The 19,622-nt window shown below is 45.5% G+C and overlaps 1 protein-coding gene across 1 annotated transcript; it reads right to left on the bottom strand.

Annotated features, from left to right (window-relative positions):
* Nucleotides 1–516: 516 nt before the first annotated feature.
* Nucleotides 517–1,063, bottom strand: LOC310753698 (transmembrane protein 256 homolog; the record flags this gene model as incomplete). The annotated part of the gene is made up of 1 exon (XM_083595054.1): nt 517–1,063. One exon carries the CDS (start codon nt 1,061–1,063, stop codon nt 716–718), a length of 348 nt encoding a protein of 115 aa, XP_083451180.1. The 3' UTR covers nt 517–715.
* Nucleotides 1,064–19,622: the final 18,559 nt, after the last annotated feature.

Raw genomic sequence — 19,622 nt, 5'->3', positions numbered from 1 at the left:
AATGAAAAATAAGGTTAAAAAATATGTTATTTACAATATGATAGAAAATGGAGAAAGATGGAAAGGATTTGCTGAAACAATTAATAGAAGTGGAATACAAAAAGGGAGGTGAGAGGAGGTCGAGGAAACAAGGGAATGAAAGATAGAGTACGGAAAAGGGAGGATGTATGTTTTTAAATTGTTTTTGTTTTGTTTTATTTAGGGTTAAGGTTAGGGAGTGGGTTTAGTTTAGTTTAGTTTAATGTGTTTAGTTTTGAGTTTAGGTTGTGTTTTGCATTGTCTATGTACTGTTTTGTATTGTTTTTTTCTCTTTTGCTTTTTCTCCTTTGTCGTCTTCTTTTATTTTTTTTCCTTTTCCCTTTTTGTAATCTATAAAAGTAATAAATATTATTTTAAAAAAAAAATGAAAAGCACCGATCAGACATTGCATTTCGAGGCCTCCATCGCAAACTCAAATCTGGTTGCAATTTTTTTTTTGGGGGGGGGGGGTTAGGATCTTGGCTTTTTTAAAAGGGATTCGGCATTCGGGGAATTCCAAGATGCAGGATAGAGACGCATTCGGGGCGGCCTAAAGACCTCAAGGGATCCCACTCTGACATTTGGAAATCTCTCCTCTCCTAGGGCTCCCTTCTGGGTAGCCTAAGGGAGGAGGGAGGGGCAGGGCTGGCTACCCTGGCGTTGGGAGATGGGGGCCACATGGGGACAGAACGGGGTGTCAAGGGGCCATGGCGATCCAGCCGAGGATGAGGAGGGAACCACCATACGGGGCTGCCTTGGTCAGGATCGGGTCCCCTGTCACGGCGTGGTAATACAGGGCGCCAGAGAACATCCCCATGCCCAGAGACAGGATGCTGCCGGCCATCATGGGATAGCGGCAGTGGGGCACAGCCAGGAGGGCCAGGCTGTGGAGGAAGTGGTATTTGTTGGCCATCTCGTAGAGCTCTTTCAAGTCGTCATCTCGGTCGCTGCGGCGGAAATCGTGAGCCCCGTAGGCGCCCGCCCCGACGGCCGCAGCCCCGCTCAGCGCAACGAGCCGTCGGTAAAACGCCCCGGCGCCCGCCATATCAATTATATTTCTAACACTGTCCTTCATCTGACTGCCAGGTAGAAATCCAGTTTGGTTCTTTCCAATCTCCTCTCCAAATACATTTTTAAGTCTATTGGCCAATAGACTGGCAAATAATTTGTAATCATTATTTAGGAGCGAGATTGGCCTATAATTTTTCACCTGCCTTATGTCCGTGTCTTGTTTGGGAATTAGTGCAATATGGGCTTCTTTCCAAGTAATATATTTTCTTTTTTTAAGAGGAAAAACACATTGGTTTAAAACGTTATATATTTCCAGCCTGCTGTAGGGGCTGTGTTGTTGTTTTTTAAGCCAAATTCAATGGAAATGCATTGTTTGAAGAGTGACTAGATGTATATGCAGAATATGTAAACGTGCACTGTGAAAGCTTTGTAATATTACTTTTGTGATTTTGGGTAAAATTGATGGATGAAGAAAGTGTTGAACTAAAAGCAAACTGTGTGCTTAACTTGTGTTTGTATCTTTTCGTTTCTAAAGGGACCTTTACAAACTGAATTTAAAATAAAGAAGCAAACTCCAAAATTAAAAAAAAATAATAGAAAAAATAATACTGGTTGGAGCTTTTCTCTGCTTCCTCTAGCTACTCTCCCACAATATATACTGCTGGGGAGGACAAAGCATATGCACAGCTTTGCCACCCATCTCTCAATATGCCCTATACATTTTACTTCTGGCATTTTTCTGATGTCAGCACATTCTGTCATTGTTGCCTCAGAGCCAATAATATTTATGCTTTAAAAATGCAGAGGAAAAGAACGATAATAGTTATTTTATATGGGTACATGGACAAAGTCTTGTTTGCTATGGCAAGTAAAAATTGCACAAAAGAAGAAAAAGTAATTCCACCAGAGTTAAGAAATCCATCTTAATATCATTCATAGAGCAATAAATAGCATTAAGTGGGCCAATCCAGACATAGATCATACAACCCTAAACCACTTGGAGACACAAGATGGATTTTGTTCCAGTCAAATAAATCACTTATTTTCTAAGGGAGCAATATTTACAGCAGTGGAAGGGGAACAAATTAACACTATTTTCAGTCTAGAAAAGGCCCAGGGGTGGAATTAAGAAGTATAGGCACATCGATCCCACCCACCCCTCACACCCTTTATTTATTTTTTATTAATGAGAACCTACAAATCCACTGTTTTATGGAATTGTAGTTGAACAAGGGAAACAAGAAAATAGTATTGCCGCTCTCTTTTATTGGTTTTGTTAAAATAGGATTTTCCATTCTGACTGGCCAATTTGACTGCAGCAGCCTGCTGCTGATATTATGGATAATGTTTTCTGAATGAAACTTGGATCAGAATGTTATGCCCTCCTGCATTTCAGATGGAAATAGGAACACTCTTCCTGGCCCAGTCAATTACCACCACCCCCGCTACTTTTTATCAGCCAAGAAGGGCAAGAGTCTGAAGCACAAGTCGTTGCCCTGACTAATACAAACACCTTGTCCACATCCTCAAGCCTTACTATCTGAAAATTATCCAAAACAACAGGACTAGACAGTGCTCTGGACACCCATGAGACTCATCTGCTATAACAGCAGAGTCAAGATCCCAGCGGATGCAAGTGGTTTTATCCTCAAAATGCTTTGCAAACAAGTCACAGTGCTTACACATAGCTACCATTGGTTCCACCACCTCCTTGAGTCGGACTGTCTTTCTTCTTCATTAGCGATCACTTGTAGCTGAGTATACTGCTATCTTCAATACCACTATGTATGCTTAATGATGAGCCCACACCACTGTTCAGTTGTATGCAGCCAGATCTTTCCTCCATCTTTCAACTTGTTTCCTTTCCCTAAGTTCTGCAGTATACCAAGGAGTCAAGTGGGAGAGGATGCTCAGAAGTGATCATGTCAAAAGCCTGAGCCATTCAGATGTTCCAGAGGCTGGCCAGGGCTTTGATAGGAGTGCCAGTCATATCAGACAGAAAAAAACCTCAGCGTTACCTGGAAACCCATTAAATACATCAGCCTCCAGAGGCGGATAATCCTAATAGGTCCCTTGCCTCTAGAAAGGGAAAAAGTGGTGTTATGTACTGAGTTGAATAGGATCCAAACTGCAGCAGTCTGATTGGTCCTAGAACAATAGGCTCCAAACTGCAGCAGTCTGATTGGTCCTAGAACAATGCAGCAGTATGATTGGTTGGCAGGAGCCACCCAATCCAGCTCCAGATAGAAGTGAATCCACAACCTGATTGGCCTACAGGAGAATTCCGGAATTAGCCAATCACGTGCAGCCCATTGTGTAAATAATGTATATAAAGCAGATACTTTGAGGGGACTTCCATTCCCTCCTCACCACCATGAGCTGAATAAAGAGCATGAAATCCACTCTCGACTCTGAGTATATTTCAAGTGGGTTGAAAGTCTAAATCTCAACAGAAAGTCATCTGACCATCAGAGGGCAAGCAGAACCTTAATACTCCCTCCAGCCTTCCTCCTATGACTAGGCGGACAATGACTTTTTAACACACTGAAAGCTCCCAAGTCCAAAAGGTGTGAAGGGGGCCAACTCCCACTTGCACGGGCAAAGGCACTTTATCTGTGACTGGTGCCACCCACCCAAGCCACTGTTTGAACGGCTGAGATGTAGGAAACATCACAATATCATACTCTGGGAAGGTACTGTCCGTACAGGACTGGACCAGAGCAGGCAGTCTGAATTGTCAACCATTTTGCATTCTATATTCCCTATCTTTTAAACAACCCTCGTTTGTTGCGGTTGTTGCGGCAGTTTTGCGGCTCTTAAAAGCCAGAAGGGTACTAGCAGCAGGACCAAGCTACACCCCTCAGCTGTTTAGAACCTTCCTTAGGCACAATTTATGCATGATCTTTGTTTTGCAGCCTTTTCAGAGCATGAGGTTAATCCCCTGTTCTCCTTGTTTTCCTAAAGAAAATGTGATATTCAATGTTTTTGGGGGGTTTTCAAAATTTTTTATTGATTTTCCAGCTCCGAGACAGAGCACTCTGCATTTTCTGCCATTTGGGTGCAATCAAACTGCAGATTCTGAACTACACATGGGCTGATACCCCGGGATGCACCACTGAATTTTTCTTCAAAAAACTGGGAGGTACACCACCTAAGCTTTGAGCTACCTCTCCAATAGTGACCCATCAACACCAAACAGTTTGTCGTTGGCTTCCTTGGCATAGTTCTTCAAGTAGGAGTAGGAGTAGCAAAGTAAACTGCGCTATTAACTGACAAGGCCAAGCAGGCGTTAAAGATGTCTGTGCAAATAGGCTTTATCCAGGACGCTCCTGTGCCACGGAAAAGGTCTCTGTCCAAGGAGGTCTGGTCCTCTACTGAGTGTATCTGGGAAATGTGCCTCTTCTGCCTTCTGATAGGCTACACCTGAAAAGAGCCACTTCTGCCATTGTGAAAGCTGAGCCCTCTTGAGGTGGTAGGAGGACCCATGCAGCAGGATAAAGCCCACAAAAAACACCGAGAGGATCCTCTCCTGCGAGGGCTACAGTGCGAAGGGATGGAGTTCGTTCAGTGGAACAGGGGGAAATTCTCAAGATACCAGAAGGGCAATGATATACACTACCCCCAGTTAAACTCCTTCACAGATTGCATCTGTGACGTAAGCATTTTTGTTATCTTCAGGAGCTGCCAGTAGCATCCATACTTCCTGATTCGCCGCAAGGAAGTGAGCACACTTGTGGCTATGGGCATTCATATTAGTCGCATGTCCCTCGTGGCTAACAGGGCCCTTGGCCTCCCACGGCTGCTGGTGGCCACAGCAACAGCCTGGTGGTGGGGGATGGCGGTCCCCTCAATACTGGGGGGACTGAGCACCCTTCCTAGAAATATTGAGGGGGCTAAAGCCCTGGGTGTCTACGAGGTCTGCCCTGCCTTGTACCTGCAGTCAGTCATTCCGGCCAACTGAGGCAACAAGTCCTCAGTAGAGAATCAGCTCTGCTGGGATCATTGGAATTCTGCAAATAGCAGGGGCATCAGTGCCTTGGTACTTCATCCTCTGTTGGGTTCCTCATCGTCTTTTACAAAGGAAATGGGGCTGCTGCAGTTGGACAGTTGCCTTATTTGGTCATATGGCACAAATGGTTGGAGGCCCATGGTCTTAAAGCTTAAGACATGCCTGCAAGGAGGTGTGGGCCAGCTCTGACACAGAGCACTCTGCATCTTCTGCCATTTGGGTGCAATCAAACTGCAGACTCTGAACTACACGTGGGCTGATACCCACTGAATTTTTCTTCAAACATCTGTGGGCCTGGTGTGACACAATATCAAATTTCATTGGACCACATTGTTTTCCACACATGCATGCTTCTCTTCCCCCCTTAAAATGGAAGCAAGTAAGTAAAGATACACTGCCTCCGATTCCCATATCCCTTAGTTTGTCATAGGCACCTGTCTGCAAAGGTCATCCATCTGGGCGACTATAGGGATCAGATGGGATTACCATGAGGAATTATAAAATATACATCAAGCCATCGTGCCCACGATGAAAGCATTGTGTTGACTGGGTTTGATATATTGACGATAATTTCTTCTTAAATCCCATAAGATTCTACATTCATGCCCTTTTGCCTCTGCTGCCCATTTCTCCTTGCCTGACAAGTCACGTACACAGCCCAGTTGTCGCCAGGCAGGCTCCTGGGTCATCAAAGACAGTGGGCAAGTTTCTTTGATGTAGGATGTTAATCTTAGGGCCAGGAAACAGATCTCACATGAAGGTGATAATGATCGTTGTCCTCCTGGCCATCCTTCTTATCATATATATTGCTTGTTTATCACCTCCGGGGCTGCCAAATGCTCTTCTTTGTAGTTCTGTTCTTTGTTTACCCTGTGCTTAATTAGTTATGGTGGTTTAACTTTCTCCCCACGTGGGTTTGTGGAAATGCTCAGAAAAAATCTGATTGGTTCTTACGAACACTCTGTAAAAAGTTCTTTTGTGAATAAAAACTACCTGGGCCAGGGGCTGCACACGGACAGGCACAGAGAGACACGATTATACGCACCCTTCCCAGAGTCTTGCTGGTTCAAGTCTCTGTGTGTATTCTTATTAATCAGAATTCAATCCTTCCTTTACTTTGGGAACGCCTCAAGTAAATATCCTTCCTTTTCTTTGAGAACGCAACATAGTGGTGCCCCGTGTGAGGCTAACTTCAAGGAAACCGTGTGAGGCTAACCTAAAGGTACCTCAGCGTGTGAGGCAAACTTAAAAAAGGGAAACGTGTGAGGCTAAGCTAAAAAGAAAACCTCAGCGTTTGAGGCACAGCAAAAGGAAACCCCCAGGATTGAACTCCCCTCGGAGCTAGCACCGTGCTGTCCCTCGGTCGCGGTGGATCATCTCCTGCAAAACGATTCCCGGACTTAGGATCTCATTCGCTCGGAACGAGCCCCAAAGACGCGCGTCTATTACCCTTCAGGTGAGATCATGGGAAGCAAGCTTTCACATGAGCAGGAAAAGCATAGGAATAATTTGTTATTTTTGCTAGCTCAGGCAGGGCATGATAAGCATTTAGCACCCTTAGTAGAGAAATTGTTGTTAGAGATTGCTAGACTGTGCCCCTGGTTTCCAGAGGGGGGTACTTATGACATTAAGAAATGGAATGAGCTGGGAGATGCACCCCATAGACATCCTGAGACATCTGTACAAGTCTTGCACCCCTGGCATTTGTGTAGAGACGCAGTTGGAAAGCTTTCTAACCCTTTGCTCCAACCACCAGTTGTCTCTGTGAATGCAGCATTGTTGCAACCCCTAGCTGCTTTTAAAAATACTATAATATTCTTCCCTCCATCTCAGCCTCTAGATTTCCAGCCTCTCTCTGAGGACTCTGAGGTCATGCCAAAGGTAATTCCACTGGCACCTTCCTTTGCCAAAGATTTGCCTGGGTCGAATGTAAATTCCATGGACCAATGCCCGCAAGGGGCTCAGACCACAGTGCAAAAATTGGTTATTCAAAATATGGCAGAAGGAAGCAGTGAAGAAAAAACAGCTGACACCTTACCATTATTAGCAGTCTGTCCTGTTGTTCAGAATGCACAGGAACAGAGAGCCCATGAATCATTGCCCTTTGCAGTTTTTAACAAATTGAAGCGAAGTGTGACAGAAAATGGCTTGCATGGCATTCTTGATGGGCTAAGAGCAGCCAGTACTTTACTTCCAAACCTTGAAGCCTCTGAAGTTTCAATGAAACAATTGGCTTATGAAAATGCTGATTGCAAGACTGCTCTTAAAGTGATGTACCAGAAGTCAGAAACAGAGATTGCTCAAATGAGTAAGCCTTGCCAGAATATTGACACCGAGACTCACAAATCTGCCCTCCTAGCAGCAGCTTTGTCTCCTTCAGCTCATCCTGCTAAAGACAGGCAATGCCACGACCGGTGGCCTTCCAGCCTGACTCTAAATGGGAGAACAAAGTCTGTTGTGCCAGCTGATTGTCAGTCTTTTACTGAAGCTAAATTAGAAGCAATAGCTGGCTCTTCTAACACACTTGCTTTTAACACACAGTCTCCTGTGACAAATCTGTGCCATGCCGCTAAGGGCAGTGCTGGTTTGAATCTACTGACAGCAGAACTTGCTACTTTTCAGTTCCAGTTCCCTATGGTGGTTTATAAAATTAAGACATAGCATACAGGTCTGATTTCCACCTCAGACAGTGAGACTCATTCTTCATCGCTATTGCAGACTGTTTTTTCTCCTTTCCTCCCTGAACTTAAAATTCCTAATGAATTTACTTTACAGCAGTTGCAGAGTTTTGGGGTCACTTCATACGCGTGATTTTCCTTAATACATCCTACAGAACTACTCCCCCCCCCCGACGCTGCTGACAGAATAGTGATTTTAGAGTGGCTACTCTCTGATTTGCCTAACACTGGATTTGATATTGCTGTTTGTTATTTGCTTTTTTCTAAAACAGGAGCATGAGTCCCTAATGAGTTCTTCTCTTTTCTATTAGTTTGCATTTACTGACTAACTTGGGATAGTTTATTTTAACCCTCCTAAAGATTCACGCCTAGTTTTAATTTGGTTTCTGTCCAAAAACAGGTTCCTATTCAACAACTCTAGAGTGTTTTAACGTATAAGGATTCTGAAAATAACTGGCATTTTATATATATTGCAGCTAATCAGGAAACTGACAGAGACCAGTCTACACTTCCACTGCATTTTGTGATTTTTGTGTGAAGTGGGATTTTTTTTATCACCTTTGGCTAATTCCTCTCTTTCTCCTATGCTAGATTTTAATCTACTCTCTTTGTTCTTGACACTGAAATATCTCTTGACAAATAGAACTATGCCTTTCTATGCTGCTCATGTTTACTCTCACGTTTGCTCCCATACAGGATTTCCAAGATGTAATTTCAGAAGGAAATCAACATACTGATTCTGCTCTGAAATCTTTCTGTCCATTATTTTCTAATGTAATTGACAGCCATGCATTTTTTCATCAGGGAACTATGCAGCTGATAAAATATTTTTTTCATTCCTCTGACACAAGCTAAGGATATTGTTGATGGATGTCCTTCCTGCGCTTTAACTTCTGCTAACTTTACCTTAAATCAATTTTTTCCTTTCCTAATAAATTTTCTCCTATGAAATGCCATTGTAGGAAAGAGGTATCTCTGGAAGTACCTCTGGAACGCCCTCTAGTGACGTAACAGCAGCTCCCCAACCTGCAGTGAGAGGGACCTGTTCCTTTAATTACCTAGGGGCAGGATGCCCTACTGTTCTTACTTCCTCAGGTCCTGTGTGGATTCCAGGTCGCTGTATCCATCCCTATGGGCTAAGACATGCGCTTGCACCAAGGCCTGCAGAATCCCATTCCAGACTTTGCAAGGATCATGACCCTGACTTCGCTTCTACAGGCTCAGCAGCCCCGTGCAAAAGTCCATCGTGTCCATCCTCATCCTCGAAAGGCTGAGGGATGCCCAAAGGTGACATGGGGAATGCTGAAGATTTATTTATTTATTTATTTATTTATTTGCGGCTATTAGCCCATAAAATATGTACAAACATAAAAACACAGAGACATAAAAACAGATATATCCAACAACAGAAGGTGAACACCACGATGCAAGGGTGGGTCATTGAGCAGAGCCAAGTGACAGCTTGGGGCCAGGAGAGCTCCAAGGGACGGATCACAGAAACGGAAAACTGAAGACGAACTCCGACATGCACTCTCATCATAACAGTCCGATTAGTTTTGATGTTGTTGTTGTTTTTTGGTGGTTTTTGAGTGTGAGATAACCGCATTCAGAAATCTCGCCACCTGCAGAGTTACAGAAGGATCTGTATCCTGCAAAAGCAGTGCGGCGTGTGACTCAACAGGCCTGCCAACCAAGCGCAGTAAAGTAGGACCCAGGAATTTAGCCCTGGCTATGCTATGTAGGGGACAGTTGAACATTATATGTGAAAGAGATTCAACAGTTTCCCCGTCACACACGCATAGCGGAGACACCAAACCCTTGGAAAATCTGTGGTTCAGCAGGTTCGATGGAAAGACATTGAACCTTGCACGAATAAATGCAAGTCGGTGTGGTACTGATGAAAGAGATGACATGTATGATGGAAGGCCAAGTGGAGGGGTTATTCCGTGATACCTGGGGGAGCAGACACCCCCACCCCTGGCGAGGTTGTGTTGATTTTCAATGTCCGCTAATCTTTGCTCAATAAGGCTTTTGGCTGAGCGTAAGTTCATCTTTAAGGAGTCCGCTGGGGAAATTCCGATGCTCAGAAGTTTGGCATGGATTTTTCCTACCCACGGATTGACAAAGACGTCCCGCCAGAGGCACTGAAAAAGGTCATGGTCGGGAAGCCTATGCCAGCTGGACAGCCAATAGCCAAAGACTCGCTTCCAGATGACAGTCTCCAATGATGCAATCCCTAACTCCAGACGTATGGCTGCGTTGCTCTCACACATGGGGAGTTTCAGAAGGCGACGGAGAAACTGATTCTGCAATGTCCCCAGTGATGTTAAATTGGACCCTGGGGCCCAGAGCGGGGCAGCATAACAGAGGGTGGAAACCACTTTTGCGTGGTATACCTTCAATGCAGAAGGGATGTGAGAGGCTCCGTCGGCCGCAAAAAATTGGAGTAGAGTATAAAGTATTGTTTTCCCTTTGTTTAGTAAATACTGTATCTGTGGCTTCCAGCTTAGATTGTGATGAAAAAAGACTCCCAGGTATTTAAATTTGAAAACCTGTTCTAATTGGACTCCATCTAACTTCCAGTTGTAAGTTTTCCGAGACCTGGTAAAGACCAGGACTTTAGATTTCCCATGATTAATTGTCAGATGGTTAAGTTTGCAATAAGCCGCAAATATCTTTAGAGCTCTGCATAAACCAACTCTAGAGTAGGAAAGGATCGCTGCATCGTCGGCATATAGGAGCAAAGGGCAGCGAAAATCAGCTAGGCGGGGGGCATGAATGTTGGCTTGAGACTCGTTCAGAAAGAGCTTCATATCGCTAATAAACAGGTTGAAGAGGAGTGGGGCCAAAATGCAGCCTTGGCGCACACCTCTATTTATTGGGACCTCGTTGGATAGGTTTCCCGCCGGTGTGAGTCTCACTCTAGCCGACGACCCATGGTGTAATTGGGTTATAAGCCATAACAGCCTTCTATCTATGCCCCATCTCTCTAATTTCTTCCATAGGCAATTTCTTGGGATACTGTCGAAGGCAGCCTTTAGGTCTATAAAAGCGACACATAGGCGTCCCCGACTCAGGGCAGAATATTTTCTGGCAAGATGATACATGATTACCATATGGTCAGAGGTCGAGAAATTGTTCCTAAAGCCCGCTTGCTCATGGCCAATCAAATTTGAGTCGTTTGCCCAATGGGACAGCTTGGACAGCAAAAATTTTGCATAGATTTTCCCGATGATAGACAAAAGGCTGATGTTCCGATAGTTCTCCGGGTCAGCAGGGGGACCCTTTTTATGGACTGGCACGATCACGGCCTCCTTCCATGACCTAGGGATAAGCCCCGTAGAATTAATTGCATCAAAGACTTTGGCCAGAATTTCAGCCCACCACCTCGGTTGCGCAACAATAGCCTCAGCAGGGACTAGATCCGGCCCGGGGGCTTTGCCCGTTTTCAGATCTAATATCAAGTCCATTATCAGGTCTGGGTCAGTGGAGGGCCACAAAGGTAGATGGTCGGCTCGGAGTTCCGTGGATGAGTTGGATTCCTCTGCCAAGGAGAAATATTTACTCAAGAATTGTTCCCATGTGGGCGCAGGGATAATCGTCAGTGGGTACTTCCTTCCTCTTTTGTTTATCAGAGCCCAAAATTCCTGTGGTCTGCGGGATCTCGAGGCCGCAATCAAGGCTCGCCAACATTTTTGATACCACTCGCGTTTGGCCAGCTTTAAAGTCTGTTTGTATGCTCTTTTGGCTTGTAAATAGGAAGATGGTAGAGCCTGGGCGTTAGAGTTTTTGTATTCATTATAGATGGAACGAAGAAGGGATCTTGCTTGTTTGCAAGAGGTGTTAAACCAAGGGGCCCCAGCACTGCAATGCGCCACTTTCGCCTTTTGAGGAGGTGATGTAAAAAAAGTGGTAAGGTTTGTTATAAGAAGGTTAAAAAGTTTCAAAACCGAATTGGAATCTTGTAAATCAGTAGTTATTTGAGGTGAATGCTGAAGACCTTGACCTCTGATGCCAGGACACAATTTTAGCATCATGATGTTCCAGAAGCACCAGAGACTTTTTAGTATCCCTTCCTTGTTCTCTCTCTGCACTACCTTTTTTCCACGCCCTCCTTCAGGACTGTCTGCTAGAGATCTTCATGTGATACAGAAACACATGCCGGAAGATTATGAGGACGCAATGCCTCTCTTCTCTTAAGCCTTCCTGTACACAAATAATAAATAAATGAAAAGGGTGAGATGTAGAGCACGATGCATTTTCTGCCATGTGGGTGCAATCAAACTGCAGAATCTGAACTACACGTGGGCTGATACCCCGGGATGCACCACTGAATTTTTCTTCAAAAATCTGGGGGTACACCACCTAAGCTTTGAGCTACCTCTCCAATAGTGACCCATCAACACCAAACAGTTTGTCGTTGGCTTCCTTGGCATAGTTCTTCAAGTAGGAGGCTTCCTTAGCAAAGTAAACAGTAGCAAAGTAAACTGCGCTATTAACTGACAAGGCCAAGCAGGCGTTAAAGATGTCTGTGCAAATAGGCTTTATCCAGGACGCTCCTGTGCCACGGAAAAGGTCTCTGTCCAAGGAGGTCTGGTCCTCTACTGAGTGTATCTGGGAAATGTGCCTCTTCTGCCTTCTGATAGGCTACACCTGAAAAGAGCCACTTCTGCCATTGTGAAAGCTGAGCCCTCTTGAGGTGGTAGGAGGACCCATGCAGCAGGATAAAGCCCACAAAAAACACCGAGAGGATCCTCTCCTGCAAAGGCTACAGTGGGAAGGGATGGAGTTCCTTCAGTGGAAGGCCTAAAAACGGAGATGAGCACCCCATAATCAAATTTTATTAGACTGAACCATCCAGGAGTCCTTTACCTTTACCTTTAGTTCTTTGCTTCCATTTTAATGAGGGAACAGAAATATGTGAAAAGCAATGTTGTCCAATGTTATTTGATAATATGTCACACCAGGCCCATTGCTATCAATCAAATTCAATGCAACATACCAGCCAGGGAAAACATTAAGTTTAGGGAAGCTTTTAATGTTTGACGAACTATTGTATTTTAAGATTTTGTTGGAAGCCGCCTGTCAGGGAATTGGAAGCTGCCAAAGAGCCGAGGGGGGAGAGAGGCAATTACAGAGAGCCTAAAGAGCTCATCAGCAGTCTCTCATCCGACTCCGAGGAGGAAATAGGGAGGGGGGAGAGCCAGTGCCCGGAACTAGCTACTCACAGAACAGAGGAAGCAGGAGGCGTGCACTGCGGAGATGGGCCTGTTGGGGGAAGGTTCGAAAGCTCAACGGCCGGGTGGCAAAGAGAAGAAAGACTGGCAAGCTGCCAAGAGATGTTTTTTCTGTCAGAAAACGGGGAACTTTGCCAGAGTGTGTCCGGAGCGTCGTAACTGGCAGGGTGTGATGGCCTGGGAATCTGATTCAGAGACTGAACCGGAGGAATCCCAGCCTGCACAGGAGTCCCCGCCTCCAGGGCCGGCTGAGCCGGGGCAGGGCCTTGAATCTGAAGCGCCTGCACCTGTGCCGGATCCTCAGGAGCAGACACCAGATGAATCCACTCTGGCTCCGGAGGTGATTGAGGACACAGTGCCTACAGGTGCGCCTCTCCCAGCCCTGTCAGGGGAAGGCGAGCCTCCCCCTGGGTCCAGTAACCCTCCAGCCTCTCCTGAGCTGCAGAGGCTCAGGGCAGAGAGGCGGAGGGAACTGGGTTCTCTCAGGAGTGCTCGCCTTAAGGCCAGGAGAGGCGGGTCACCTGTGGGCCGGGACCGCCCCTGGCCTCAGAGAAGATAAAGGCCAGTCAGCCCGGTCCCAGGTTCGGGAGCAACGTCGTTGGAAACCTGTTTCTGCCAGCACCCAGACCTGTTCTTCCAGAGTTCCCGACCTTGCCCGGCCCCTCGCTTTGGACCCCGCTTTGCCCTTGGGTGGACAGTCTCCAGACCCTCGACCCAGGACCGGACTCTGACCACGCCTCACTGTAACCACCCCCCGGGACCAGCACACAGGGAATGGTTGGGGCCACCCAGCAGGCAGAGGCAGAGGAAACCCAGACTTCAGGAAACGGGGAAGCCTGGCTGGTGGTGAACCGAGGCAACAGCCAGGCGGGAGCAACAGCGAAAGTCCTCGGCTCGGACACCCCAAAGCAAGCATAATGTTGAAGGTGGTCCTAGAGCTCCCGAATGGCCACGCGGTGGAGGAGTTGGCTTTGGTTGATTCCGGAGCTTCGGCGTCATTTTTGGAGAGCCAGTGTGGTGTAGTGGTTAAGTCACGTAATCTGGGGAACCGGGTTTGTGTCTCCGCTCCTCCACATGCAGCTACTGGGTGACCTTGGGCCAGCCCCACTCACCTCACAGAGTGTTTGTTGTGGGGGAGGAAGGGAAAGGAGATTGTTAGCCGCTTGGAGACTCCTGAAGGGGAGTGAAAGGTGGGATATCAAATCCAAACTCCTCCTCCTCTTCTTCTTCAAGGAGTTTGCAGAGCAGCACCAACTGAACCTGAGGCCTTTGGATTTTCCGCTGCAAGTCACTACAATTGATGGGAGAGAACTGTTGGGAGGTGAAGTGACCCATCAAACGCCTCCCATGAGGATGCGGGTGTCTACCCACTCCGAGGTCATCGCCTTTCACGTGGCCACGTTGGCGGGTCTGCCTATCATACTGGGCATGAGCTGGTTGGCCTTGCACGATCCGGTGGTCTCCTGGCATCAACGGTCACTGATTTTTGGGTCGGCGCACTGCATGGAGAACTGCCTGGGCCTAGAGCTACCTCGACGGTTGGAGGCCGGGATGGCAGCAGCATGCAAAGCAGGGACGACCGAAATTCCTCCGTATTATCGGGACCTACAGGAGGTGTTCAGCGAGAGGGAGGCTGACACGTTGCCACCGCATCGACCGTATGATTGCCAGATCAACCGGATCCTGGGGGCCACGCTGCCGGTGGGCAAGCTCTATTCCATGTCGGAGCGAGAGATCAAGGAACTGAAGGACTTTATCGAGAAAAATCTAAAGAGAGGATTCATCAGGGAATCCAAGGCGGCAGGGGGGGAGCCCAGTGTTCTTTGTGGACAAGAAATTGAAGTCGAATTTTATTAGAAACATAGTCGAATTTTATTAGACTTAACCATCCAGGAGTCCTTTACCTTTACCTTTAGTTCTTTGCTTCCATTTTAATGAGGGAACAGAAATATGTGAAAAGCAATGTTGTCCAATGTTATTTGATAATATGTCACAACAGGCCCATTGCTCTGAATCAAATTCAATGCAACAAACCAGCAAGGGAAAACATTAAATTTAGGGAAGCTTTTAATGTTTGGCGAACTATTGTATTTTAAGATTTTGTTGGAAGCCGCCCAGAGTTTTAATGCCCATGTTTTAATGTCCTTTTAATATGTTTTAAAGTAAAAGATTCAAGAAAGATCCTTCTTCTGGGGCCTGCCTGGTGTTAGCCTGTGTGTAGTTCAGATTCGGAAGTTTGATTGCATTTCCTGCCATTTGAGTGCAGAGTGCTGACACAGAGTCAACAATGGTAGGCTTACTGGAAGGAAATGGATGGAGTATGAAGAGCCTTTTTCACTCATTGCAGCTTTTGAGCAGGGCATGTGGAACCATGCCTTCTCTTTGCAAGATCACATCTACAATGTGGATTTCAAGCAGTTTAACCAGTGCAACTTAAGGATGGGCTTCTCTTGAGGCATATGATCAAGGCCTGTATTTTAAAATGAGCTTAAAAATATATTTGCAGATGCTTGTGTGTTTTTATGCCAGGCAGAAGACCAGCTGGCTAAGGATTTTGGCAGATGTTTATCCTCCTGGACAAGGGCCCCCCTGATTTATAGCAGGAGCCAAAATTCTCAAAGTTGTAAAAGGGAATTATAGGCTGGGAGCAAAAAGGTTACACTGACCCCACATATTACAGAATACAATCAAGCTGCAAAAACACTAATTAAGAGTTAGTAAATAGTAGGATTTATTGTTTAACAGAAAATAATACCATGTGCCTCCCATTAGGCTTAAGCCACATTTTCCTAAGGTTAAAGGGCAAGAGCTAATAGAAACAGCAGCTGGCTTGAAAGGGGGGGGGGTAAATTTAAGGGGTTGCTTTTGGAAAGTGTTTTTACTAAGTTCCTTTTTACTTTGAAAAGGCCTTTGCTTCTAAAAATCTATATATGTTATGTATGAAATATATTGGCTTAAATGTAATTATGCAAAGGATTTAGAAAGTAAGAAATGTTAGATTCTTATTTCATTGATGGTGTGTGAGAATGTGAACCCAAGATCTGTTTAAGACAGAATGAGCCATCTGTTTTGGAGTGAATAGGGCAATAGGGCAATAGGGTAATAAGGGCAAAAGGTGATCTGGTAATTAAGGTGCCTTGTTGAGGCAAATGTAAGATATATGGCTACTTGTTTGCCATTTATAGATAGAAGGAAATATAGCTCTTTGTCTCCCATAAAAGGTAATAGGAAATGGGTGTATCTTTTATGATTGGTTCTAGCAAACAGCCAATAGGAATTTCAACCAGGCTGATTGGACAGAGGCAGCCAAAGGAGGAGCAAGGGGGCTGGGCTGAGGAAATATAAGTGCTGGCCATCAGGGCTGGAGTGGGCAGAGCTTTGGTAACCATATACCACTGTGTCTCTCATTTATTTGTCTGACAAATAAATTATTATTTTAATTTCTCTATTGCTGCGTTGAATATTTCATTCCAGCTAAGCGTTAACCACAAGCAGGGTGCTACTGTTGGGATTCGCAGGATACTGAGTAAGTCTGCAGGCTTCAACAGGATGATGCAATACTCTGTGAAGTGCTGGGTCACAGTGACTCAGCAGGAGTGTGATTAATGTGATTGGCTATCACCTGTTCTAAAAAGGAAAGCCTGTTCAACAGTAACTAATGGTGGTTGTGCTGTGGTGTGGTGATGCTGTGGTGGAGAGTATTCGTTTGCCTTAAGGAGCAGGTACTCTGTATGGACTGTTTTTGTAAATACCTGTATATAGCTCACATTAAAAAGACTGCACTGGGAAAAACCTGGGACTCTGAGCGTTTCTGCTAAAAGCGCCGCGAGGAATTCGCGACAGCTACACTCTCATCATATCACATGCTCCTTCAATGCCTTCTCCACCAATGTTATGACTCTTGCCACCTGGGGCATCTTTCCAACGAGAGTCTTTCATGACACCAGGATTAAACCTCTTTTCCGTAACATCGTACAAAAAGGTATCCGCTCACCAGACTGGCGCGACATAGTCTTGAAACTCAAGCTGCCACCCCGGGAACCTCACCCTCCCTCTCAGCCCAAGCTACCTGGTTTATCTACTCCAGCAACAGAGAAGCATGACCAAAGCGGGCCCAGCCTTCTGGCTGCTTTAGAGGAGAGGGACCTTATCTCATCCTATGGTGAGTTGCCATTAGAAGAACAGCAGGAAGTTATAAATAGGCTTGATATACTCAAGCAGCAACTTACACATGTACTTCAAGAGAAAAAAATCTCCTCAAAATCTGGTCATAGTAACCTACTAAATCAAAGGAACGCAGTCATGAAGGGGCTAACACCTCAGAAATCCCTGCCAAATATTGGGACTCCATTAACGGATGATATGGCAGTCTGCCTGGCGGAAGCTCCTCATACTCCGTCGCAATGCAGTCTCCCTTCACCTCTACTAATAGATCTGCAATCAACTACTTCGCCCTTCGTCTTAAAGAGCAATGCGCCAAACACCCCTCATCTTGGAAATCTGTCAATGTCCTATTCTTCTATGCCTGACCTGGAGTCTTCAATCAGTGCGGCCCACTCAGATGACTGTACATCCTCATCCTTTGCCAGTCAACCTCTTTTGGCAGAATCTCATTTACCCATAACCTCTTCAAGCCAATACATAAACGTTAAGGAAGCCACGGTGCAAAGAGACAGCTCAGGTCTTATTGAGGACCCTGTTGGACATATCAATCAAATTACCACCCCTTCGTTACCTTCGGTAACTTCACGCCTGGTGCTGTCTCAGACCCTTGGCAATGCCTCTCCCACCAGTAACCAGAGTAACTGACTAGCACATAGTCCCTCTCCAAACTGCTTTAATGTGCTATCCTGGAATGTGGCGGGATGGACGTCCAAACAGGATGGCGGGGATATGAAAGAGTTTTTAGCGAAATTCCAGATAATGGGTATACAAGAGACCTGGTGCCTAGAATCGTCTCTCCCCCCCCCCCCCCATCCCTACCGGGCTATGACGCTTATGTGATTCCTGCTTATGTGACCAAAACACATTTGTATGGGCGCCCTAGTGGTGGCCTGGTAACATTTGTTTCGCAGGAGCTTCAACTTAATATCTCTCCTCTCTTTTGGTTAGAGAGTAATTCCATTCAAACTTTACATATCACTAACAGCTTGGTTGGGGACTTCATATGTGTAAACTTGTACAATCCATCTACCTCCTCCCCTTCTCATTCAAATCAGTTTTGGGAGGATTTAAGATTTATCCTTGATAAATCGGTGGCTGAATTTCCAAAGTCAGAGATCTTTATAATGGGGGACTTTAATGCCAGAATCGGAGCAGACATAAGCTCATTCACCCATAAGTCGCAATTATTCATAGAGGAGGAGTGGTTTCCTACGTGGAATTCACATGATAAGACCATCAATAGGGCTGGCATCATACTACTGGAGCTTACCATAAACTGCGGGCTGCACAGCTTGCATGGCACTCCCAAAGACTGGTCCGGGGGATTCTATACTTTTCTAGGTTCGAGAGGGGCAAGCGTTATAGACTACATCTGGTCCTCTTCGGCATATTGTTTCAATGTGTTCAACAGAACCGAAAGTGACCACCTTCCAATCGCCATCTCCTCCCCCCCCCCCCACAGCTGGGGCTTCCCAGCTCATTCCACCTCCAGGACCCACTGATCTTAGCCCCCGGTCGTAAGAAGTGGGATATCTATCTGGAGCAAGAAATAAAAGTCCTCCTAAATTCCCCTGAGATCCTAGCCTTGAAAGCTCAGCTGTTAACAACGAATGTGAATCATTTCTCAACTTTCCAGCAAATTCTAGCCTACTTGCTTCCTTCACTCACGAAATCTCCCCGTGCGATTCTAACCTGGAAGAATCAAACTTGGTTCGACCAAGAATGCAAACAGTGCAGAAGTTGGCTTAGATTTCTTCAGTCTGATATGAAATCAGACAGCTCTCAGAGCAAAATCAGGGAGTTAGCCCAATTCCGTTTATACTACAAGAAGTTGCTTCAACGTAAGAAATTGCTCTTTGCGAAAGAACGCTGGACGGCCCTGTCAGTGGCCATTAAAACCCGTGACGACAAGAAATTCTGGAATTTAATTAATGCAGGTTTAAGACCCCACTCATTCATCGTTAATAATATCACAGCAGCCAGTTGGCACTCTCACTTTGCTCAGCTGTATTCCGCCCCAGATCCTGAAGTAAACGTAGTCTCTTCTCTTCCAGCATCTCTCTTTACGACTATTAATGCTACTCTTAAGATTCCACCTAACTGGAAACAGAGCATAGTCATCCCAATATATAAAAAGGGGGACCTTTTTTGTTTGTATAAAATTGAAAAATCGAATAAATATTTATATATAAAAAAAGAAATAAATTTCATTGCACTCAATGCGGCTTTGCACCAAGAAACTTTATGTAGGAGCATACTGATCCTAATAAACTGGGCCTTGTGCTATTTACTTGCATTGAGGACATGACTTGGGACTGTCATGGTTAGCTCTAGCACTGCAGAATTAACCGTTATACCACTCCTTTAGTCATATTTAAATCCTATGGAAATCAATGAAACAAGATGATGGAATTACCACCTTTCCCAGTTCTCAGCCCTGCGAGCAGGAGTCAATAAATGCCACTTCCCAGTCAGCAGGCCTGAGGCCAGTCCCTGTCAATCTGT

Source organism: Podarcis filfolensis, assembly GCF_964270895.1.
Source record: "Podarcis filfolensis genome assembly, chromosome: W".
In the NCBI taxonomy this organism is placed as follows: domain Eukaryota; kingdom Metazoa; phylum Chordata; class Lepidosauria; order Squamata; family Lacertidae; genus Podarcis; species Podarcis filfolensis.
This window is presented reverse-complemented; position numbering and strand designations above follow the sequence as displayed.